The sequence below is a fragment of the Carassius auratus genome, chromosome 10 (genome assembly GCF_003368295.1).
Source record: "Carassius auratus strain Wakin chromosome 10, ASM336829v1, whole genome shotgun sequence".
NCBI lineage: Eukaryota > Metazoa > Chordata > Actinopteri > Cypriniformes > Cyprinidae > Carassius > Carassius auratus.
The window spans coordinates 10,595,257-10,621,719 of record NC_039252.1 but is presented as its reverse complement, the minus strand read 5'-3'; the positions used below and the strand labels follow the sequence as shown (position 1 = coordinate 10,621,719).

Here is a 26,463-nt window from a genome sequence, read left to right as displayed (position 1 = left end):
GATTTGGATCTGTTGAGATCTGTCTGATTCAGTGCAGTTCTGGTAATGGCATTGTGCCCATACAAGCAATGTCACTTATCTATTGTCAAGTGCTATTGATTTACACAGGCACACAGTTTATCAAATTCACAGTTTGCCAAGCTCCCAGTGGATCCATTATTGGAAATACAATATTCTGCAGATGAAAATAAAACACTGTTGCAGCCTGGAGCAAAATGTTCAGATGCTCTGTCTGAAAAACACCCACAGTTTTAATCCTAAACTAAACTCTTTGTCCATGGAATAATTGCTTCCACATATTTCCACCATCTGTAAAGCAAATCTTTTCCCAATAAGTCTCGTTAAGGTTTTGGGTGAGTGTGTGAACTAGTTGCCCGTGTCCTGATGACTACTAGCTGGTTCTGCAGGAGAAACTATTTAAGAGACTCATCGTCATCTTTTTGAACATCTGTTCAAAAGTTGTTGTTTTTTTTATACCCGTATTTTTAACTGAAGACAGAAGTCTTGTATGCTCACCGGTGCCTTTATTTGATCAGAAACACAGTAAAAACAGTACGATTGTGAAATATAATAACCTAAAATATTGTTCTATTAAAATATAATCTGTTCTTGTGATGCCAAATTCTGCCAGAATTTTCAGAAGCCATTATTCCATGTGGTTCTTTAGAAATCATTCTATGCTGGTTTGCTACTCAAGAAACCTTCCTTGTTAGCAGTTGTGCTGCCTGCTCAGATTCTCTGAAGAATAGAAAATATAAATTGAAAAGAACAGCATTTTATTTACAAAAAAATAAAAATCATTTGTAGCATTATAAATGCATTTACTCTAACTTTTACGCTTTTTAGTTTCTATCACTTTCGAGATTCGCAATCGTATGTACTGTTTATACTATGGAGTGGCAGTACTTACAACACATTTTACAAAAATTAAATGTGGTACTGAGGATCTACAAATCATTCGCCATTGTCCTCAGTCATCTCTCCTTACACTGTTTCTACATCGGATGTGAAAGTTGTCATGTGGCGCCACATCAGCTAAAGACACTGAACGCGAAAAAGGGAGCATTGAAAATCATAAAAAAATTGTGTCAGCATGTCATAAATAGAATGCGGCAACAATTTACTGTCAGGGATTTGTGGTGTCACGCCACGCCGCGCCACATCCAGTGTAGACAGCATCACAGATTAGAAGGACTTCTATTGACTGATCTATATATAATGAATCTCTATTATAGATCAGTGGTTCTATAGTATTTTGTCGTGCCGCTCCGCTTGCATTTGGTGTAGACATGATGTTAGGAATCTTTAGTTGTTTGCCTTATAAGGATTCAAGCTTCGGGCACACCTCCCCCAATACCCATGCCAATAACACCTACCACCAAACACCCCCGCGCTTGCCCCCGCCGATGTCATCATCCATCACTGTTTCACTGTATACCAAATTTGATGACATTGCCCAACCTTATTACTTACCTCAAACTTTTAAACAATACTGTAAAAGATGATATTGATTACAGTTCTGAATTAAGTTGAAATTAAATTTAGTTGCTTAAAAGAATTCTATGAATCCACCTAAAAACTACTGCAACATATTTTAAGTCAGATTCCACAGAGAGTGTTGTAATGTTTTTTCCTGCTGATCATCACATAGCAGCCGGCTGACCCGTATGTTGACCTGAGAGGTCAGGGAGGATTTTAGTGAACTATTAAACACTACTTTCATAGTGTACGTCTGTGAGTGTGTCTGTTGGCTTATCTGCATTTTTATTATTACAGTCCAGTAGTCTGTATTTCAGTATGCATATTGTTGAAGCTGCTACTTACAGTTACTACGTTTACATGCAGCCAATAACCCGTTCAAAACCAGAATATTAGCAATAACCCCTTTTCTAACCCGAATATTTGGTCTTGTAAACGCGTTTCGGCATATCCCCATCAAAATGTGTGTTCTGCGCATGTTCTATTCGCAGGGAATCTTGGTCTTTTGAGTCTTTGGATACAGGAAGAAGAATCGGAAATGACGCATATTGCGTATTACGTCCAGACGCTAACCGTGCGTCGCTGTTTACATCGGGAGATTGGCGACTGATTACACATTCCATGTATACAGGAGTAACTCTCTCTGCTCACGCATGTAAACGGGTTATCCCGAATGTTTCAGAAACCCAAATAGTGACCTTAACCCGACCATAACCCGAATTTTAACAGCTTGTAAACGTAGTCAGTGTCTGCTGTTTTCAGTGTGCATGCTTGGCTAATTTTATTGGAGAGTCCAAATATGGCCTATTTTGTTAAATTAATTAAACTGCACATGCAGATGGATGTTCATTTAATCGATTTGTCTCTGAATAGTTGCATTTGCTTGATATATAATAAGTGCTGGGACGTGCTTAAAGCCTTTCTGGGAAACAAAACTTTATAGGATTCCCTGGAATGGTGACAAGGTAACTACACAAGGTAACTACACAAGGTATTTGTGAACTCCCATTGTCAGAATAAATTGGCATGCCATATTTTGCTCTGAAACTGCACTCTCTTTTTCTGTCTCATACATACTCTTTTTGAGTTCTGGCTGTGGTCAAAATTTGACTAATGTTCTATACATTAAGCTGTAGAGAAGCCAGCCGCAATGACATTTTGAGGCCAGCCCTCTCTTTCATTAGCAGCCATTGCTAATAACTCTGAGAAGAGGCCTCGTTATTGCCAAACGAGTTGGGGGGTTTAATCCTTAGTTGAGCAGTGTGGTTCAGGAGAGCATGTTCTGGAATGATATTCACGCTCTGTCAGTCTGAGCCCTCCGTGCTCTTGGCCTCTCCAGAAACATGTGTGAGAACTTCAAGCCGTTGTGTGTATGTGTGAGGGTGGGATTATGTGTGCCGGTTCAACATTTGATTGGTGTTGTAGCTCTCAATTAAACAGTTAATGTTTTATATGTGTAGTGTCAGCCTCTCGCTGTTCTGCTTTTTGAACATTAGCTTTTAAGTTAATGATCAAAGGCCATAAGTAGTCTGGTTTTGTTAGATTACAAGTACACAAAAATGAAATGCATCCACTTTCAACTTTTCTCCCCTTAGGGAAATCTGGAAGAGCAAGTTTATCATTTTACATCTTCATTCAGTATTTTCCCCACCGGTCTCATTCGAGTTACACCAGACAATCACAGTTGCTCAAATAATATTGTTCACAATGATAACACCCACACCATCTTCCTGAAACTTCAGTGTTGTGTTTACTTTTTGTATTGCAGTTTATTCATGCTCCACATTTGCTGCTTGTCGTAAACAAGACATGCAGCAGAAAATTATCCAGAGATAGAGCAGTCAGCAGTGTTTATTTTTTAAAGCTGCTTTGTGATTCGTTTAGTTGTTGCGGAAATGGTTTTGATGTGTAATGCAGATGGAAGAGGTCAGTGAACTGTTGGATTTAGTTCCGATTGGGTGTGTCGTTTGATTGCCCAAGTTGTGTATTAGAAACGAAGAGAGTTTGTTTGAGACTGATTGAAAGAGAGAGATGGACTGCGTGGAAATATACATGTGTCTAGATTAGTGTAGGTCCCAGTAGACAGGAGAGATTTATGGAATCAGCAGTCTGTCTCCTGGACTGGTCTATCAGCAAGCACATGATCCTCTTGTGTTTACTTGAATTGTGTTCTTGCTAGTACACTTGCTTGGATTCTGATTGTGTTTGAGACCATGATCATATTTGATATCTTAAAAGGATTGGATAGTTCACCCAAAATGTAAAATTCTGTCATTGCTTACTCCTCCTTATGTCATTCCAGACATGTATACGGTAACTTAATGGCTTCTTTACTAAACTTCTAATCTTGTGGTTTTGTTTTTTTCCAGCCATGGTCATTTTTTCCAGTTAATGTACTTGGAATGTGTTGTGACTAAGCTCACACGGAATTTTCACCCGCATAAAAGCTCAGCAGAACTGGAACGCCTGTCATTCACTAAATTCTACACTTCCCCCACCCTGTGCCTGTTTGTTAATTAAATATTCTTGAGAAATTTGCAGGAATTAATGCAAAATCAACCTGTTGCCAAAGTATTTGTGGCAGCTTTTCTGGTCTTGTTTAAGCAAAAAACAGGAGTTATTAACAGATTTCAATCTTTAATTCCGATTCCAAACAAATTTATTATTAATAATTTAAGAATAATTAAAAGCATTTCAAATACAGTATGGACAGAATTCAAGGCATTATGGGCTGCTAATTTGTCTTTCTCTTCTTTAAATAACTCTTGCACACAATGGCAATGCAGGTTGAATCCCTTTGCAGCAGAAAGCCAAATCATGTATTTCCAGTGTAAAGTGTAGGAGTATGTGTTTTAACCAAATACAAAGGGGATTTCAACTATGGGAAAGTGTTGCACTATTTGTGGTGGGGGATGGAGAGTGCAAGTGACCTAAAGGTGGGCAGGAGAAAAATGTAAATGGTTCTGCATTAATTACTGTGTCTGTCTCAGGGTTAGGGAGCAGAATAGAGTAGAGAGGAGAGGAAAGGTCACTAGCTCTTTGTCTGAAGGGCAGTGAAAAGAGCGGAGGAGGGAGCTGATGATAAGCAGATGCTAAGAGAAATGAGAGTAATGGCCCATTGGCTCAGGCACCTTATAAGATGAATAAACTGCCTCTTGTTCCTTGAGGACATGAGAGGGAGTCAGACTGGGGCTGATTCAAAAAGTCAGAGATTCTCATTGCTTCTTACTGCTAGCCACTGACATCTTTCCTATTTAGTTCAGCATATTTGATAACAGGACTGTTGCTGAAATGTCGTTAGGAGGCATGTATCTGTTTACATGTAATAATATAGCAGATTCTTTTATCATAAATCACTTACAAATGAGACCATGTATGAGCAATTTATTATACTGGACCCAACAATATAAGCAGCACCACTGTGAACTATAGTACAAATTGTGTTGTTGTTTTTCATGATTCTGGATTAATCGAGGGCTCATAGGACAGGTATGTCTAAAATAGTTAAATTGACAATGTATAAGCTCATCTCTACTTTTCTTTGGTCTTACACCACTTGCATATTAATTTCAGCAGTTTTACTGTAAAGTTCAAACTTCTGGGCTAAATCCAGATGATGGCAGTAGGAAGATGTTTCTGTTGTATTCTAACAAATTAATTCAAAGAGATTGTGATGCTATGTAAATGAATTGTAAATGAGTGAATTGAGTTATCTTTTTTTGTGACTAGCTGGCATCTGCTGTATTTTAAAATAAGAACTATCAGCATTTATTAATCCTTCCACCCATCCTGGAAAATGTGCCACATTTGCCATGATCCTCTATAGAGCCGTCACACTCAGCGTTTGTCATTTTCTTGTACTGTTGGAACCCCAAAATAACTCCCACTCCACTGCTGCTTCTGAAAAAAGCATTTATGTGAGTGAGAGAGAGAGCGCTCAGTTTGCAATTTAACAGTGTACTCAGCCATCCTCGTATGACAACCTAATTACAATTCAAGCTTTGCTGTACTGCATGCAAAACAGCTCCGCATGCTGATATGCAGAACAATCCTGTTAGCTTTTGATATGCATTAACTCTTTTCTGTTTGTCTGTACTCCAGAGGGATCGAAAGATCCTTTCAAGCCTTCCTCCTGTTGCATGTCGTATACACAGGAGTAGTGTTGTCACGGTACCAAAATTTCAGTATTTGGTACCGATACCAGTGAAAATCCATGGTTATCGTACCAATGCAAAACACACAAAACATGCTAATAAAAAAAATCGACTATACTTTCTTTTAATCAAAACTGTGTACATATTTAATTTTAAGTTGCTTTTGAAAACCTTCTAGAGATATTCAGCCAAGAATTAAAAATGTAGCTAAAAAAAAACGCAACTACTTTTCTGACTGATGACACAAACAATGTTAAACATTTGTACTTTTTTCTGACACGCATATTTTATATTCACAATTCATTTTAAAAGCCTCTGGCTTGTACAAATAGTAAATATCATCATGTCATCTTTTTTTATTCATTTTTTTTTTATTTACTCTAATAAAATTTATAGACCTTTCCTGTGTATGGCTCCGATATCGCAGAATTGTGGAAATGTGACGCACAATTTTATCGCTGTTTTATAATTTATAAATGTCCTCTACTTGCTGTCAATTGACATCATCACACGCACTCTGCTTTTTTTCTAACCTTCTCAAACATTCAGACATGCCTGCTCACATTTATAGTGTATTTTGACTATGCTGGTACAATATTGGAAAAATAATGCAATATTTAGTTTTTCTGCAGTACATATAGGCCTATGGATATGTAAAGAACATAAAGATCCTTAAACCTTTAATTCTTAATTTCCTGTTTGTTATTCAAGTTTTGTTTGTGGCTGCTGCTTAAGTTTGTGGACCCAGGTCTGTTTTTTTTTTTTTTTTACTTTGAGATAATGTGTGTTTCTGATCTTCAAATGACTATAATTGTGGTCTGCGATTTTAAAACTGATTGTTAACCCCATAGCTTTTAGTCTTTTGTTTACCATTCACTCTCTGTCTGTCCTCACTAAACTATTACTCTCCTCTATCTCAGCCTCCCCCACTTTTTTGTTTGTATCACTCACTCTTTATCTGCATTACCTTCCCCCTTTTCGTTCAACCCCTCTCTGGCATTCTCAGAATAATGTGTTGCCAGGAGACCAGATTCTCTAACTATTGTGAGCGCACAAATGGGGTCTACAATCAGCAGGGCTGGGGCTCACGGGACCGATGTGAGAGGGAAAGTTTGAAGGGAGGGAGATAAAAAAAATGGGGGACTGGGAGGAGAGAGTTTTGTGGTGGTCTTGTAGCCTCATTCTAGTAGGTCAAATTGCTTTTTTCAAACCTCGTAGGATTTGTTGTGTCATGCTCAGCTGGTGGAGGTCAAGAACAGCAAGGCATAGATGGATATTCTTAGAAGGCCCCCTTATTTCAGACCCACATGGTCATCGTCCGTTACACTTGAGATGCAGCTCTAGTTTTGTGTCGTAGCTGGTCATGTGACTAGAAGGGTTTTTTGAGCTTCAAACTTCAGCATGGCACATGTCTATTGTTTTTGTTGAGTAGTTTTACATGTGTTTGCCAAGGCAGCAGATCCTAAGTTTGTTCTTGATTTAGTATCTGCCTTATTTTGCTTAATCTTAAGAAATTTAATGGAGGCTTGTACTGTGCATTTTCCATTTCATTAGTGATTACCTAAGCACAAGGTTTGATTTTTTTTTTAAGCCAACTTAGTTGTTATTCTTGTCTGAAAAACGCTAGGTTTTCAAAAGCCCTTTAAAATTAAATTTGTACACCGTTTGGATTAATTGAAAGCATTGTCAATTTTTTTTAATTAGCATGTTTTTGTGGTTTGGGACCGCAATTGGTACCGAGAACCTTGGATTTCCACTGGTATTGGTACCGAATACTGAAATTCTGGTACAGTCACAACACTAATACACACTTTTAGAAAAAAAGGTCAAAATGCCCATAAAATGTAAAAATAAATTTAAACGTATTGGAACTGATTTAATTCTTTCAGTGCTGTGAACTGACCAGAACACAGAATATAAAGAATAACAAAAACAAGTTTTACACACACACACACACACACACACACACACACACACACCAGTATGTAAAGAGATATTTAAGAGGGTTTATTCTCCAAATAACTCTAATTTCATGTTGCAGAAAAATGAGTTAAGAAATTGTGTATGGACCCTTGTTCTTGTTCCAAGTTACCTTCCTGTCCATTGATTTTTGCCTCTTACAAAAACCACAAAGCCTTCCAAGACGACAGTAAAGGCTTATTTCATGCTTGAACTTTAGTTGGGCTAAAAATTGAGTTAAGTTGCAATGTTAAGATAACATAATTTTTTTATTACCATTATTTTGATATATGCCTTAGTTTTAGTTTGTAATGTTAAATGGATTTTTTTAATTATTTTTTTTTATTTATTTATATATTTGTATTGGCAAATAAATGCATTAAACCGGTTTAGTTTTAACGGTAATTGGTTATGCAATTTCAGCAATAAAAATATTTATTTTTCAAAAAAAAAATTTTTTTTTTTTTTTTTTTTTTTTTAGAGACCTATCTTATTTTCTCTTGTATATCTAGTATTGAGGTTTAATATAGAAAAATTACTTCACAGATTACTCGATTAATCCATGGAATAATCGGTAGAATATTCTATTACTAAAATAATTGATAGCCACAGCCCTAGATTTTTCATTTCACAAGTCCATCTGTTGGCTCTGTTAAACACGTTATGCATAATCACTGGTGTCCATCAAATGTGTTAAACTGTTATCTACCATTTCATTTGCATGATTATAGTTGAGAGAAAAAAAGGGTGGCAAAAAGGTTTAGACTGTTTTTGTGTTTTTTGGTATTATTTTGGTTCTTAAGTCATATCACAGTGAAAAAATAAATAAAATGGAGTTGTGATTAGCATGGTAGTGGAGCACAACACTATAGATTTTAGAGCCAGATTCATGGCTCCAGATGGAGAGTATAGGCATAGGTGATTGATTGAAGTCATGTCCTCAACGCAGCCCTGATCTCAGCTAGAGAGCTGGCTATATTAATTCAAATGAAATGAAATGCAGCCTTCAGCCAGGGTCACCAAAGTATCCATTCGTTTAAAGAATTACTTTGATCACGGGTAAACAAGCATACATTACTGTTAATGGGGGATTCTTGAATGGCCCATGCCAACAATATTAATTTGTTGACTGCAGTGCCGCTTTTCATTTTATTCAGTATTCCTTGTGCGATACACATTTGTGATATTTTTCAGCCCCACAAATCAAAGCTGCGGTGATACCCAAGAGAAATATGACACACTGTCATCATAGGTGTGACATCTAAACGGTTCTCTCTTATATAATGCGGTGTAACACACCCTGCAACTTCATTCAACTGCTTGTGTTATGTGAAATGTCCATTAAAAGCTGATCTACAACCAGGCCCTTGATTGTGACAAAAGAGCAGAACCTACTGATTAGTAGCTAGACTCGTCCTCTATGATGTTCTGATCTCTATGGGAATGGCACTTGTTTTTTTTTGAAAAACTAGACTTTCTTGTTCTGAAGTTTCAGCTCTGCATCACTGTGAATATCTGAGGGTGGAGTCCGCTCACTGAAACTTCTTTAGAAACATCCCAGATGTAATCAGTGCTTGGTCACAATAACTTTTTGTCTTTTATTCATTATCTTTCCATCTATCCGTCTGTCTGCCTATCTATCTATTAGGGCTAGGTAAAAATCAATTTCTCTTTGAACCAATTCTTATTTTTATGAAACAATATTGATTTTTAAATGCTAAGAATCAATTAGCCTAGACTGGGTTCAGTTATTGAATGGAACATTTTAGCCAAAATGTATAAAAAAACAATAAAAATCAATTAATTTTGATGAGAAACAAAATCTCGGATTTGAGATTTTTACAATTTTAGTGCAGTATTTAAACAATAAATGGTGTTCTGGTGCTGTTTAATATGGATTGACAGATCGCTGTAGCATCTCAGTTCAAGAGAAGCGGCGGTGCAATATAAGAGCTTGTTAACGGTGTGACGTAAGGTTTGCCTTAGAAACAAACATTTGGTGACCATAAGCTTGTTAGTCAGTAAGAAAAGTGAAATCTAGAGAGAAACCTTTTGCTAAATATATACACAAATATATAATACAAATACAAATAACAATAACAAACATTTACAGTAAATAGTGGCTGTCAAAAACCTGACGGATTTAGTCAAACAAATGAAACACTGTAGAACAGTAAAAATTATAATTTATTTTAATAATTTATTATAATTATAAAATAATAATTTTTACTGTTCTTCAGTGTTTCATTTGTTTGACTAAATCTGTCAGGTTTTTGACAGCCACCATTTACTGTAAATGTTTGTTATAAAAGTTTATGTAATTGTAACTGTATTATTATAAACTTCAATGAGTGTAAATTTAAGTGTTTGTATATAAATCAGTTAATTTTAACCTTCAGGATGTAGAAACAACTGACTCTCTTGTACATTTTATAACAGTTGCTGTTTTTTTTTTGTTTTTTTTGAAAATTTGGCATGTTCTGTACCTGATACAGTATTTGTACAGAATAATCAATAATAAATTAAATCGAAATTAAAGCTTATGTATTACTTTGTTTCTTTTTAATTATTTATTTGACTTGGTCTGTCATTTATCATCATTATCATTTATTATTATTATTCACTTGAATATTGAACATGCATATTGCTGGTGTTCCTGACCAGTAAAAGCCATTTATTTACTATGTGTCATCAATCAAGAAGAGTTTAAAAACTATACTTCGGCCTGTCTGGATTATGTTAGGAAATGATAGTATTCCTGCAGACAGATGCTTTTTTTTTTTTAGGTTTATCTAATGTCTGTACTTATTCTTGTGCTCTGCTCTACAGATCCCTACTGTTGTCTGCTCTGTTAGTAGTCATTTACTAAATTATGTTCATTCCAAGAATAGATTATCTCGGATGTATTCATCTTCAGCTGTAATCAGGTCATGCACACCATGCATATCTTCTCAGACCACAGAATTCAGTCATTGTCTCAAGGATGCTGCTTTGGACGGGCTTTGAGCTATAACTTCCTATAGTGTTAACAGATCCAAACCATCCAATGATGTGAAAATAGCACCCATCCACACATTTACTAAAGAAGCTGATTGTGCAAATGATTCCTTTTGGAAATAATATGTGGCATGTTCATTACTGTTTGAAAGCATTATCTTTTCTCTTCTCAGGCCCAGCCTGTGGACTACAGATCACTTCCACTGGCCCCACATCCATTGAGAAAGCCAGTGGAGAGACTGTGAAGCTGGACTGTCAGTTTACTCTCGCTGCTGAGGATTCTGGGCCTCTGGACATTGAGTGGAGCCTGCAGCCCTCTGACAACCAGAAAACAGAGCAAGTGGTGAGTGGACAATGTGATAGTGAATCAGGTTATGAGATATGGTTAATGTCTGTGTGAAAGAGACTGTCTCTTTATGTACTTGGGGAATTGCATTATTCAAAAGCCTCCGGGAGGTTTAGTTTGACTTTGTCCCTTGTACTCCATCGCCTATCTTCCTGTCACAAGTTCTTGTTTTCAGCAAAAACACAAACTCTCAGAACAAGTTTGACTGCTCTTTTGTGCAAAGCAACACAGTAACATTCTTACTGCACAGTCATCAACAACCACACTTGTACACAGCATTCTAGCTAGAGTTTTAAACAACATCAGAATCTTTTCTTTTAACTTAATGCTCACACACAAGCAGCTCATAGTTTGGTGGTTTCAGTGTCACAGAGGTTTGAAGAAAATCTTTGCATCTATGAGTTTGGGTCACTAACAAAATGCATAGGGAATGCAGCATAATTTTTTAAGGTTGACCTTTCATTGTACATTTTACCTGCTTTGATCAACAGTGAGCAGGTTCTGGTTTGTGAGCTCCACATCTGTCAGAGGGAAACACAGCTCACCACATTGAGGGTTTTATGAACGTGTCATCTTGTTTTAGTGCTCTGTAAAGTTGCTCCCTAGATGGGTATTTGTGTGGCTTTACATTTAAAGGTCTAGTTTTACTCACATGAATGTGCATTTGAATTTTATTGGTTTTGGCTGAAGTTAGTTGATTGATTGTTTTATATTGATGTTTTCTGTGTATGTGTCTATGCGCTTATACTTCGCTATGAATTATGGTCTGCAGAGGCACTGCTTTTTCCTCTATGTCCGCACAGATATTATCTCTGTAAGAAAGACCATAATTAAAGTCTCTCACTTCTTACAGAGGGCTGAGTTTTGCCCAAACACTGGACTTGCAGGTAGAGTAAGCAGCCAGATATATGTGTGCTTGTCTGATGCAACCCCTTCATGCAGAGATTACCTCATACTCTTTCTCTCTAGAGATTATGCATTTAGCTGGGGACAGAATTGGGTCAGGAGCCCTCAATGGTCGATCTCTCTTTGGTATCCTTGCACCTTTATTCATATCTCTCTCTCTCTCCCGTGTGCTCTCTCTCTTTTTTCTTCTCAAAGCTCCTTCATTTCTTCTGTCGTTCTACACCTAATTTTTCATTCTATTTTTATCGTTCTCCCTTTCTTCTCACATTTTTGTTCCCCTCAATTGCTCAGTTTGCTGTTTGCTGGGTTGTTCTCATGGGTATAGACCTAAACTCTTCCCCCTCTCTTCTTCCAGGCTTTGCCCCAGGACTTGAAATTTGTCTTTGACCCACTTCATAGTTTTTAATGGTTTAAAAGAAGTTGAAGGTTGGACACAGGCTACTTCAATGTTTGTGGATGTGTTTTGGGAGATATTCCTAACATTTATTATGCCCCCGTTCTTTGTAATGCATTTTCATTAGGGCTGTCACTTTTTATTCGTTATTCGAATATGCATTCGAACATGACATGAAATATCCATAATCGAACTATAAGTAGCCTATATAGTAGCCAGGCACGTCTTTGCGCTCCGATCATATGTTCTCCACCGCGGGGAACATTGAAAATAAAAAGAGAGACCACTTGATCAAGATCAAGTTGTTAGACTGGTGTTTCTTGCAAACAATATTAAGAAATTAATTAGGCTAGGTTATATGCCTTACTCCTGCTGCTGTTTAAGTTGTCACGTTATTGTTTGTGCCTGTTCTGAATTGTTTTTTTTTTTTTTGTTTTTTTCATCTAGCCTAATGTTGTGGGATATGCATAGTGGCACTTAATATAAATGTATATTATTAAGTTGATAACTTGCTGTTTCAAAAATTAAGTAAAAAAATCATAATCCAGATAGTCCTTTTTATGAATCACTGTTAATACGTTTGTAATTAATCACTGTTAATACGTTTGTAATTGAATCTCCATTAGGCTACGGTGTTTTTTTTTTATGCGTGGGGGGGGGCATGTAGATATTCAAATATATTCGAATACATTGCATTATATTCGATATCCGTTCGAATTTGATTTTTCTCAAAAGTGGCAGACCCAACAGACTACCGCTAAGCTTCAGGACCATCAATACCATTATTGATACTTGCGTTGTTTTAACTCCATATATTTCAATGTTAATTGCAAATTAGAAGTTGCTGCTTGTCATTTTCCTTCACTGAATGCTGTGGCTGACGTTTGCTCAATGTGGGTTTGATACTCATGCTCATGTGCGGTGTGTGTTTGCGTACAATCAGTCATTGCAGAAAGATTGAAACGTTCGAAAGTGTGGGTTCACTCTACAAAACTAAGCGACACCAGTGTCAGATGCAATATATGCAGTAGTGTAATGGCGAACAAAGGAGGCAAAACTAGTAATATAATGAAACATTTACCAACAAAACCCAACGTCTATCTTTCAAGGCTCCAGCTCCAACCGAAACTCACGAGACATACACATCAAATGTTAATTCAGCGGTAGAATTACACTCACGAGACACTGCACTTATCTGCAATCACAAAAGTACATTATTTGTGTGTGCTTTAAAACCTTGCCGGTTAAACATTTCATTTGCGTGCTGTTCTCCTGTGCTTATTCAGAGCATGTACACTCGACGCGATCGTAACGTTACACTAAAAGGCCGGTCAAACAGCACCTGATTACTTATCTTAATTATCGTCTGATTGCACTAATACTGTAAAAAACACACAAGGTTTACATATAAAAACAGTTAGTTACGTCTAAAATGAAAGTAAACAGAGAAATGGATGGGTGCAGCTCTTAAAGGGACAGTACCAAACATGCTGCCGATAAGCCGATCGAAGGAGTAGTACACCCAAAAATGTTAATTGTCATTATTTAATCGTCATGTTGTACCAAACCTGTAGTAATTTTTTTTCTGTGCTGAACACAACCAAACAGTTGCTGGTCCTCACTGACTGTGATAATGGCGAAAAACAATATGGAAGTTACTTGGGACCGGCAGCTGTTTGGTTTCCCACATTCTTAAAATAACTTTTATGTTCAACAGAAGAAACCTACTCATTCAGGTTTAAAATGACTTGAGAGTGAGTAAATGAGAACATTTTCATTTTTAAGTGAACCATTAATTTAATGTAAAAAAAATAAACAATAAACAGAGAAAAATAACTCACTGCACTTGACTGAAGAACTTCAATACAGTTGATAAAATTCAGCAGTATTAAAATAACTTTTCACATCATCTCTTTTTGCAACAAATAGTATTGATAACCGTATTGATTATGTACTGGTATTGATAAGCGTTATCAGTATCAGTAAACTATACCCATCCCTATTTATAACGTTACAAAAGATTTGATTTTAAATCTATAAATGAACTATTCATCCAATAATCCTGAAATAAAATGTATCATGGTTTCCACACAAATATTAAGCAGGACAACAACTTTATCATCACAATATTTCTGTTTTTACAGGATTTTTGGGTCTTCCTTCACTGATTGGCCTTGAAAAGCTACTAAATGAGAGAAAAATGAAAGGAGTTTGAAACAAAGACCAACTGACTTTCAGTGTTTGGTCTATCTTAGACACATCCTTTCTTTTTCATCTCTCACTTTTGATCCAAGATAAAAGAAAAGGGCTTGACACTACACAAAGACACAAGGCTGCTTTTTGTAGGAAAATAAATTTCCCGCTGTATTCAACAACATTTCCTATTTTTTTTTGAGAGCAAGAACTGAAAAGAATAGATTCAACCTTGAATGCAGAACCCAGTTTCCAATGATTGTGTTCATTGTGAAGGTCTTTGGGAGACAGTGAAGCATGAATGATTTTCTTGTTTGTGGGACGCTGTTGACAAGTTGACGAATTCCATACAATACTGCATTGGTCATTAGTGTTAGCATGTATATTGAAGAAGGGATGGGATTTGGGGGTGACATTCACTGTACATGCATTGTGGCTCCATAATCTCTTACAGTACACAGCACCTTCAATTGCACAATAGTCACACTGTGATTGAGTCTGAGAGGGACAATGGGAAACGCAAAACAAAAGGAGATAATTTAGAAAATAGAATCAAACATGCAGTGATTTTTATCATTGCTTTTTTACATATAAAAAGGAGATAAGATTGTTTTGAATGACCCCAGTTGCTGTTTTTGCATTGATTGGAGAATTTGTGTTTTGATATCTGTAAGTGTAAGTAAGAGAAATGGTGTTTGGTTCATTTGAATAGTTTAATTCAACATGAATTGCCATTAGCTTTTAATTATAATGCCATACATTACAATGTCACAAGTTGAGGGTAAGGTTTTTTTGTTTTTGAAAATGTATCTGATGCTCACAAATGGCTCATAATATGAAATACGATTTTAAAATAAACCGTTTTCTATTTTTATATATTTTAAGTTGTAATTTATTCCTGTTGCATAATTTATACCAACACTGTTAAAAAGATTCAAAAGTACAGCATTTAGTTTGATATGGAAATATTTTGTAAGATGACTTTACTTTTGATCAATTTGATACATCCTTGTTGGAAAAAAAGTATTAAATTCTTTAAATATTAAATTATTAAATTTAGTAATCTTAATATACAATATAAAAGGTAGAGGACCTTGTTTTATCCATCTGGAATTGTAAAAACAAAACAAGAAAAAAAAAAACATTTGCGTAATGTGGGTTTGCTAGCGTAATGCCTAAATAACATTTGAACTAACTTAACATTTTAAAGATATTTCAGGGAAATGGGAACTGGCAAGTCAATACATTTGTAAATGCAGATTACAAACAAATTATCTTTGGACCAGGAATATGCATTTAAAGAAGTAATATAAGGTACTTTTTAGAACTGTATGATTAGCAATGTATAAGCTGTGGTGGTTGGCATGTACTAGTTTCCTGTAGCAGATACTGTGGGTCAGAGCAGCATCTGTGGTTGTGCAGTGAGGTTAGACACTGATGTAGACAGGCAGGCCTACAGAAACTGCCTGAGCTGGAAAGCAGACTGATTTCTAACACAGGTGACTCAGTGCTGCTTTGCATTTTAAAAAAGTCTGATGTGGCCCTGGAGGAAGTGCATATACCTACAGGCATACGCATACACACTCAAGTGTAAACAAGATGCACAAGTAAACCTATGCACACTTTGATTTTAAAGTGACACTGTGTCCTTAACTTGTAGATGGTGGTGAAACAGCACATGAACAATACTTAGTCTTCACTATGGAGGGTGTCAAAGTCAGGATGAAATGAAAATAGCATATCTTTTTTTCTGTGCTGTAACGTACGTCTGAGTGTAACAGGTTATTGAAAAATAAAGAATATAGGGCAGGAATTTGGTTCTGTCCTTCAGTTTAATTTTGTATCTTTTGTTCTCTGCCTTGAGCAGACTTTGTTTTGACTTTTTGAATTGAATTGCATTATAGTGCCTGTATGATGTACTGTAGCTACAGGCAGTTGTCCTTATCCCTCTTTTATTATATTGTAGTTATTATGTTTGGACATGGGGTGATTTATAGACATTGTTGGCTGTTTCCTTGAAATCCTGTTGCCAGACTCCAGGTGGGTTAGTCCTGTTTACTAAGTGGTAATTTGGACCAGATGCTCTTAGATTCTGCAGATGTTTGGATGTAAGGGAGAATAAGAATGAGGGAGAGGTCTTGCTTTTCCCCCTTCATTTTGTTTTCTATTTCTTTCTCCACTGTGTGCTGAATATTGTCTGATACATTCATTAGGATTCAAAGTGTCTCCCAGCCCTTGCTCCATTGCCCTGAGGTGTGTTATCAGGACTGCTGCGCATGAAGCAAGACTGTCACCCCTCCGTCATCATGGAAATGAAGTAGTGGGGATGGGGTCTGTTGAATGGATCCCATATTTTCCCTCCATGGGTGACAAGAGTCTGTGCATGTCTTTATCTGTGTTTGTACTAAGTGTGTGTGTCTTATATCCAGACCTGTACTGTCCCTTAAAATGTAGTATTTTGAGAAAGAAGAATGCATTGACGATTGCCTTATTTAAAATATACCTTCTGGTGTTGACGTAGCCTCACAAGAACCTAGCTACGGTTTAGGTTGTAGCATTGAAAGGCAAATAATTCACTTTTGCTGAAGGATGTTTTTAAGACTAAAGGGAGCACCGTATTTGTCTGTCCAACATTCAAAAGCAGAAAAATTAGGTTTTAGTCTGAACGTGATCATTAGTTTGACTGTTCACTGATACCTACACTGCACCACCAACAGTTGTTAAATTGAAATGTTGAGTAACATTTCACCAATACACAAGTTTTGCTTACTAAAACATGATGCTTTTGTTTTTGTCCTCTCTCGTTCCTTCCTCAGGTGATTGTGTACTCAGGGTGACAGGGCCTTTGAACACTACTATGAACCTCTTAAAGGAAGAGTCCACTTCAACTCCCCTGACCCTAAAAATGGTGATGCCTCTATGAACATCATGGGTCTGAAAGCAACAGACACAGGAACCTATCAGTGCAAGGTGAAAAAGGTTCCTGGTATCAGCAGCAGGAAGATCCTCCTAACCGTCATGGGTGAGTGGAAAAATACTGTAAAACTTTAGCTGAAAGTGGCATTTACAAGCTTATCTTGACGACCAATCTCTAATCCTGTCTATACACATATGCTTGCCTTTTTGAGAAAAACCACTCCATTCTTATTTATTTTTTTTCTTCTGGAAGGTGAGCTGTAAAGCTTAAGGGAACGTCCTGACTGACGATGTATTGATCTGCATCATAAATGCACAATAAAGTTTGATTTCACAGGCCTTCTGACATTTCTTTCAAGGTCTGCATTGATCGATGTCAGCAGCAAGTGTAACCTCAGTGCTGCTTCACGTGTGAAATATCACCTGTTCCTTGTTGTGTTGACTAGTGCCAACACAGAAATGCCCTAAGCAAACATGCACACCAAATAAGGCCATCAGAAGCACTCCCCAAACATTATGACTACAATGACGTCACCTCCCGAAACTCAATAACCACACAACCGAGATGTGTATTTGCATTTCAGATGCATGGATAGCAATACCTGTGAGATTAACAAAAAGGAACAGGAAAAAGGTTTTAATAGAAGTGAATTACAATTTTAAATGGATCATCCACCAAGTGATCTGTGGTGTGCTAATATTTAAGTTATAAGTAGCCAAAAAGATTATTTTATTTACAGGTATTATGATTATGATTGGCAAAATGATTGGGCAATTAAAAATTAATAAGTTTAATAGTGGAGTTTCCACAAAAATATCAATAAGCAGAACTGTTTTAATTGGTAATATAAAATCAGCAAATTAGTGATTTCTGAGGTTCTTTTTAATTGTAATATTTTTTTATCAATATTACTGTTTTACTGTATTTTTGATCAAATAAATGCAGACTTGGTGAGCATAAGACCACAAACTTTTGAATATGTATTTTGTTATTTTATCATATTATTTACGTTACTTAATGGAGTGTTCCATTGCATTTATTTTTGCAGTTTTGCTCTAGTATTCAGAATATTTTCATTTCACTGGTATTGACCAAAGACAAAGTAGTGAAAGTGGTTGATTGATTGATTAATCAGTGTCAGTTCGTGAACCAGCGATTGGTTAGGCAAAATACTTTATTGGACTTAAACTCCACTAATATATTAAAATGAAGGACTGTTTGGCAAGAGCTGACCCGATGACTGGAGGTGGACCACAGTGAGACAGATGGAAGGACACAGATTGGTTGTGCTCTCAGCAGTTGATAAATGCAGCTGTTCTCTTTGCCTTGTTCCCCTTCATTGTCCACCCTCATCCTATCGCTGATGACCGTGGGGACTCTGTACCTGCATTTGGAGCAGATGCTGTCTGGCTGCGTGCGTGTGTTCCTTACTAAACGCGTCTCCATCAGAGATAGCCGTTCAAGGGCATTCACTTGAAGGGGCTGTATATGTGCTACATTGCCACCTCCGAGATACGGCTCTGCTCTAGTGATGCAGAAATGGAGAGAAACAACGCTTTTAGTTGGCAAATTTGTTCTCCACCAGACAACTTTATATGGTTTAGGTACAGTTTAGGCATGTAGTTTAAAGGGTTCACTGACATCTGCTCTATTTTAGTATTATTTATATACTGTAAATGTTTTTGTTAATATTTTTAATTAGCTTTTATTTTTATATTTTCAGTTTATTTTATTATATTACAAATTTATTTTTTTATAAATGTTGTGCTTTTGTCATTTTTATATATTTTTAAAAAATGCAATTTTAATTTTTATATTTATTTCATTTTGTCATTTTAGGACTTTTTTGTACTTATTTTAATTGAATTAGATGCCAATATAATTTTGTTTATATTTAAATACATTTTCATTTAATATTTGTTTTATTTTAGCCTTATTTCAGTTATTGAAAATTATTTTAATCGTTTGCTAGCAATAATAACAATGCTGCTCACTTCACAAAGACTGAAGACAAGCTTTTTCAAGGTTGTTACCTTTAGAGAACTATCTAGTGTTCAGGGTGGATAAAGTAAATTCGTCTTTTCCCAGAGAGCAGAAAATAAAACTGCTTGACCTTTCTTTCATGCCTTTATGCGTCTGTAGTTGCATCGGGCAGTTTGACTTTTATTTATTCTTGTCTTTCTTCTCGCCTTTATGACAAGTCAAGTGTGATCACCTCAAAATACCGACATGATTGCCTCGGTCACACTGCTAAGCTGTAAAACTACTAATAATAACAGTTTTTCTCAAAATAATGAATACAGATTGTAAGTATGTGTGTGGGGGAGTTGGTTGAAGCATGTGCATTAGTCAGTCTACACCTTGATTTTTCCCGCCCACCTGTCCGTCATCACACATTTAATTTCTCCATCAGAGGAAGCTGCTGTGCTCTGACCCCTCATCCTATTAAATTGCTGTTCAGTCCTGCCTGCTGTTAATCCTCAGGTCTCTAAGCCTCTGTCCCAGCAGCCCCAGAGATCTGTTTTTAAAGCTTCTATTATCAAACGATGATGTCGATGGAGACTCAAATGCCAACACCCTTCCCAAGGTTGAGAGGAATCACAGAGACAGCGACTATCGACATTCTTCTGTCTGTCTTGCCCTCTATCTCTTTATTTGTGTGGACTCTGTCTCCCTCTTGTTCTGTCTCTTTGGCCTCCTTACATGGTGCTCTGTATCTGTCTCCTCCTGGTTTTAATTTGAAGTTTTGTTTGTCTTTGAATTCTCATGTCATCTCCTGCCAAGCGAGGAGGGGGTCTGTTTGTGCTGGCTTTGGTTTCAATACAGAGCTCCCTATGTTCTCCACCCACCCCCATCCAATCTTTCACTGTCTTTCCACATCTCTATCCCTCCCTCCCTTCTTCCTTCCTTCCTTCCTTATATACATACTGTAGATTTCACTCAGTTTCCCTGCTGTTTTTAATGCATATCTCTTTAGAAAACACATGCTGTCTGTCTTACAATACCCAGCAACTTTCCCACCCTCTTCTTCTGCCTTTGTTCTCTCTTTCATCTCAAAGAATGTTGACACCCACTGCGCTCTGATTTTAATTAAGTTGATTGACAGCACCTGTAATAGCAGCAGCTGTATCCATTACTGTGATCATGGCTTCCTATGCTGTGATTATGATGCAGCGATAATGAATATGGGTGGAGTGTGAAAGAAGGGCCTCAGGAACTCATCTTTTTGTCCATGATGTACCATATGCGAGACGGGAGATGATATTTGAGCTTTTAGCTGGTCAGAGTGGAATTGAGATAATTGTCTAAACTTGTGGTATCATGCATAACTTTGCTATACTCATATGTACTCCGTAGATTTGTATGCACAAGTCAATATACACTTTGTACAGATGTGTTTAGAAATCTTTAGCATGATATCCTGTAACCTTAAATTAGTTTTATGCCTTTGTGTTTATTATCTTTTATGCATAATTAGTTTTTCGTTGTTAACTCAAATACTTTTAGTTCTTACTATTATTAACACTACTAATTATTACAAAATAATATTCAAATGTTTATATTGCTGACTGATAAGTCTTCAAATTGTAATAGCTCAAATGTAGCATTTATACATGAAACTGCTGGCCCTTTTAGTAGGTTTTCCTTTTTTTCTAATGAGCTCATCTTCCTGTTTCCTCTTCCACAGTGCGCCCCTCTAAACCCAGATGTTATGCAGAGGGTCAGACTAATGTGGGGAAAGATATGGTGTTGAGATGTAGCTCTGCGGAGGGCACACAACCACTGCAGTACATTTGGGAAAGAACGACAGGCAATAAACTTCTGCCGCCCCTGGCAGTGCTAGGTAAATTCCTTGGAGTCATGTACTTTTGAATTTGTATTTATTTTTATTTTTTTACAATTTTGATAAACTGTCATACTCTGTCAGAAGTCTCAGTTAAAATGAAGAATTTGTCTGCTGCTGTGCACAGATCCAGTCGGGGGCACCATGAGTCTGAGGAACGCGACTGAGGCAGCTTCAGGAACATACAAATGCATTGCTAAAAACCGTATTGGAACAGAAGAGTGTTTGGTGGAGGTCAACATCACACAACGTGAGTCTTCATAAGCCTGCCTATTCCTGTTTTAAGATTAAAATAGCAAAGTCGGAATTTCAGCCAAGGTGGTGCATCTTTGTCATTCACTCATTGTCTGACTACAGTAGTACAGTATGTGGTGAATGGGCTTATGGGTTACGTCTTAGACTCTAAACTTGTTTAACTTTAAACTATCTTTCTCTCTGTTTTTTTTGCAGCCCCGAACACAGCTGGCGTCATCGCAGGTGTAGTAATCTGCATTCTGCTGGTTCTCATTCTTCTCGCCCTCCTCCTCTTCTGCTGCTGCCGTGCCCGCAACAAGAAGAAGTACGAGAAGGAGATTGCCTATGAGATCAGGTACTACACACACACTTGAACGTAATCCACTGGCATGTCTATGTGAACCTTTTCCAAGAAGACCCCAATTAATCATATAAATAAGGAGTCCTTGAGAAAAACACCTGTATAATTCACCCAGAAACACACTGAATTACAAGAACCAGCTGCTTCTCCCAGCTGACATACTGTCTGGTACCAACGGTCTTCAGCCTAATAATGAAACAAGAATGAAAGAGAAAGGGAGCTCTTGGCCCAGATGCCATTTAGTACGTCACTGTCCCACTGTACAATCACAGACCTGCCCTATGCTCACTGATGACCAAACAAAGCTGATGGGCAGCAAAACTGACTAGTGATGGCGTCACTCTTCCTCTCTTACCCCTTTTGTCTTCAAATGAAAGGCTGGTGTAATCAGTTTTGTGCGTATGTTTGTTCAGTTGATTCCTGCTCTGTCAGTGCCTCCCCCCTCTTTCCCTCTCTCGCTCCCCCGACCTATTGAAATCGCATTCCTCTCTGTGAAGGGGCAGGCCCTGTGTTAGGCCCCCCTTGGACCCTAGCACTGGACACTCTGTCTGGGAGGCATGTGCTGCCTCACATAGCCCATGACAAAAGAGGATTATCCAAATAAGCCAGCTTCTCTTAGAGGAGACCCCGCTGTCTCGCTCTCGTTTGCTGTATTCTGTGCTGTAATGGATTATTGCTGCTGAATACTTGTTCATTTGGAGGATGGGGGAAGAGCAGGCCCTATGGGCTAGACTGGAAATCCATCTATAGCCTTATTCAGCCAATATGAGGCCTGAGTGGCAAAGCACCAGAAATAAACAAACAATCTTGACTCAGCTGTAATTCTAGCCTAATTGTGCCCATTCCTCCCCGTGTCATAATCTGATTGTGGGGCAGAGAGAGATATTTGGTTTGGATTGACCTGTATACACAGTGAACGGGTTTTGATTTCTAATGAAGCATGCTTTCAAACTCAAAATTTATTTCAGTGAGATTTAACTTGTTTTGGTTTGGTTTGAAAATTGCCTAGCTACTGCTACATTGTAAGAAAAAAGAAAAATTTTCTAACAAATACTGTTCTTTTTAACGGTTCATTAAAAAAAAAAAAACAAAGTACATTTTAAAATAATGATATAGAGAACTGTTATCTTAAGTTGAAGCAATATTTCACAATATTAACATTTTTACTGTATTTTTGATTATATAAATGCAAACTTGGTGAACATACAAGACATTCAAAAACATTTTAAACAATTCTTAACAACCCCAAATGTTTGAACAGTAGTATTTTTAAAACTGGATAAATTTAGTCTGCTAAATCAGTCATCTGGTGCAACCAACAAAGTTGTTTTCTAACCAACAAGCAAATGGGAAAAACAGTAATGATGCAGTATAAAAGAGTGTATAACCTATGTAAATGTTGCATTTTGACCATTTCGTGACAATTTGTCAAATGTATAAAAATCTTTCTACAGTGTTTATTTTTTTTAAGTGCAGAAAGAATTCTGATGGCTTCCCTCACTATTTTCCCTCCCTCCCTCCCACAGAGAGGATGTCCCCGCTCCAAAGAGTCGTGTTTCAACTGCACGCAGTTTCACCAGCGTGGGCAGCCAGCGCTCCTCTCTGGGCTCCATGTCTCCCTCCAACCTGCATGAGTACACCAAGCCCCAGTATGACAAGATACCCTCTGAAGAGTACGAGAGACCCCCTAGTCACGCCCCTATTCCCCCACCCAGCAGAATGGCCGGCCCCAACCTCAGCCGCATGGGGGCCATCCCTGTCATGGTCCCTGCCCAGAACAGGGATGGATCCATTGTGTAAATCTGAACTGGGATCATTCTCCATTCATTTTAGACTGTCACTATTCTATTCATTGTTCTAGCGGAATTTGTGAAGGAGCAAATGAAGGTTTCTGCAGAGAGTCGAACTCGGCTGTACCATCTCTGATAATACAATTTGACTCGCAGAACTTCAACACACATTAACAAAAAACTTTATTCAATAGAATGCAGAAAGATCATTGATTCACCTGCTCCTGTTTTGTTAATAATGCAATGCATGATGTTCTTTTTTCTTTTTAAAAATAGAAGGCCCTATCTAATATAAGGCACTTGAATTCTTTGCCTATTTAGTGATCTCCAGAGATAAAATGAAACCTATTGAACTAAATGAAATGTATGTAGAACAAACCATAGTTATTGGCTTTAGATGAAAACTCCCAAGCTATTTGTGATTTCCTTTTGGCTTTTTTTATCAGTTTGAAAAATTTTCAGGCAACTTTAAACCATTTATCTATGACACGTATCTCTTCATGCTATAAAAGCCTGGTAAAGATTTACACAAAAACTGTGAAAAAATATGTGGGTTGGCTTTGGTTTCTGGATGAGAAAAATGTTTTAAAAAAATAGAAAAGCGTTTCCATGCGATGTGTGTGTATATATGAACATGAAATTGATTTATCTGACAGTGAGCTAATACTGTGATTCTTAACCTGCTTTGATTTTTCATGGACCATTTGGCAGTTGTAAACTCCCATCGGTACATGTCAGTGTAATTAGTGTTCAAGTCTCTGATTGGTTGTTTGCTTGTGCCCCAAACCCGCAGCATAGTCGTAGTCATCAGAATAAATAAGATTAAAGGTTTATTTCAAAAGATGCTCAAGCTGGTTGGTAAAATATGGTTCACTGAGCAATCAGACTTTGGCAAGTTTGAAGACCAGCGGCACCATTCACCACCACTCTTCTGCCCAGAAAAGCTGATCACAGATGTCTGAGATGCTAATCCTAAACCTGCATTTGGCCTGGCTCAATTTATCCCGGTTTAAAGCTGTTTGTCATTTTGACATGTTAATTTATAGTTGATTTATTAGATGAAGGACATTTAATTGAAGGATTTGTTCACGACACTATTTAAACCAATTGAAGGAGGTCAACTTGATGAAAGATTGTCCATAGATTTTAAAAGACTTGAATGTTTATGAATGGGTATATTGATTAGGATTAAGTCACCGTATTCACCACCGTGAGTGTCACCAGTCTTTCTTATGGTTTGGGTTACTGTATATTTCATCCCACAGGGTCACCCTAATGTTCACTCTGTGCCTTTTTTAACTTTGGGTGTAATGAACTGGTGTCACTAGTGGGTCCATGTCAGCAGTGCAAGTTAATAACACACGAACAATTATAAAATAATCATCATTTTAAGCATCTTTTGATTAAGAATGAGTAATGCAGATTTTAACATTGCATGATTTGTTGCCAGTTTCTGTGCAACCCATATTACTCAATATATTGATAGAAGTATAATGAACTGTTGTTGTTTTTGTTTTGTATGTTTTTTTTGTTTTGTTTTTCCAAAAATGCTGGATTTGGTCTCATGAAAGGGTATTGTGTATGCTGACAGCTATATGCTGTCTGTCTGTCTGTCTGTCTTGTGTGTCTCTTGTACACAAATAGCAGTCTTCTCACAATCTGCTTGTCTTTTGACCAGGGTTCCTGTTGAATGTGTAAATATATTTACTGTAATATTTGATTGCGTTAGTCTTTACGACTGTAATATGCTGCCGCTTGGGCTGTGAATTTGATGAAGGACAAGAGCATGATCAGGCTAATCATCCACCATCTGGATAAGGTATTATTAACATTTAATATGCATATGCTGTTATTACCTAAAAGCACACGCACTTGTGATTTCCCTGGCTTTTATTTATTAAGCCTGTAAGAATAGAGTTGCTGTTACAGGATCAGTTCAGCTTGTTTAAACATTGAGACTAATGCCAGTGTAAACATGGAAATCTGATCTTTGATCAGCAGTCCTTCACTGCTAGCTGTGCGAATTGACATCCTTGAACCGAATCATCTGTTTTCTGTTTGGATGGGGCCCATTTGGTATTTCTTTACAGTAGAGGTTAGGCTGGTTCTTTGTATTGTGCCATTTAAAGAGATAGATACTTTCCTTCTAATAAGAGACAACCAATGATTATTAACTGTAGATGTTTTCTTTAAAAAACTGTATACTAATATTAACTTTTTGTTTCTTCATATGTTTTTGGTTTGCACATCATGTAAAATCCTCATTTTATTTTTGTGTGCTTTTGTGGTGTATTTTTGAATAAAAATGAAACTACTATCGTTCTACACACTTTCACTGAGATATTCATTCATTTCCACCTCTTCATCCTGCTCTCCGCAGGCTGCTGGCAGTACTGACGCTTTTCAGAGTGATTAATTTTAATCTCCCGTTGATTTCCACCTCTAACTCCAGGTGAGGCCATTCTCTCGCTGCCTAATGACCGCAATTAATCAATGACTCGCAAAAGCACCGGCAGCTTCGCTGACCAAGAGCTACAGAACCTGAAGCGATGGTGGTTTGCGTGCACATGAAAAAGGCAGTGCATGTGGAGTGGTGCCCTTGAGGGTGCTTCATAAAACATGCTGCCCGAGTCAGTCAGCCGAGTCATTGCAAATAACTAATTTGTACCACAAGCTCAGCCATTGTTCTGGTTTAAGACCGATAAATCAAAGTGTAAAAACGGGTGACAAATTGCTTTGCTTAGCTTTGATTAGACTGAGGGTCAAATAATTGGCTTTTAAAGGACTCGTATATGGGTTCAAATACTTTAACAAGTGTGTAATACATTTGTTAGGGTTGCAAAAAGTTATTTGTGTGCTATAACAGAGTGTAACTAAAGTTCACCCAAA

At 37.2% G+C, this 26,463-nt stretch overlaps 1 protein-coding gene across 1 annotated transcript in view; it reads left to right on the top strand.

Moving 5' to 3' along the window:
• Positions 1-25,464, top strand: part of cxadr (CXADR Ig-like cell adhesion molecule) — a 44,085-nt gene extending 18,621 nt beyond the window's left edge. Inside the window, exons 2-7 of the mRNA XM_026273035.1 lie at positions 10,763-10,932; positions 17,252-17,450; positions 21,034-21,189; positions 21,317-21,439; positions 21,640-21,778; positions 23,311-25,464. Coding sequence (XP_026128820.1) covers positions 10,763-10,932; positions 17,252-17,450; positions 21,034-21,189; positions 21,317-21,439; positions 21,640-21,778; positions 23,311-23,584 — 1,061 coding nt within the window. The 3' untranslated portion in view covers positions 23,585-25,464. The remainder of the gene's footprint in view (positions 1-10,762; positions 10,933-17,251; positions 17,451-21,033; positions 21,190-21,316; positions 21,440-21,639; positions 21,779-23,310) is intronic.
• Positions 25,465-26,463: the final 999 nt, after the last annotated feature.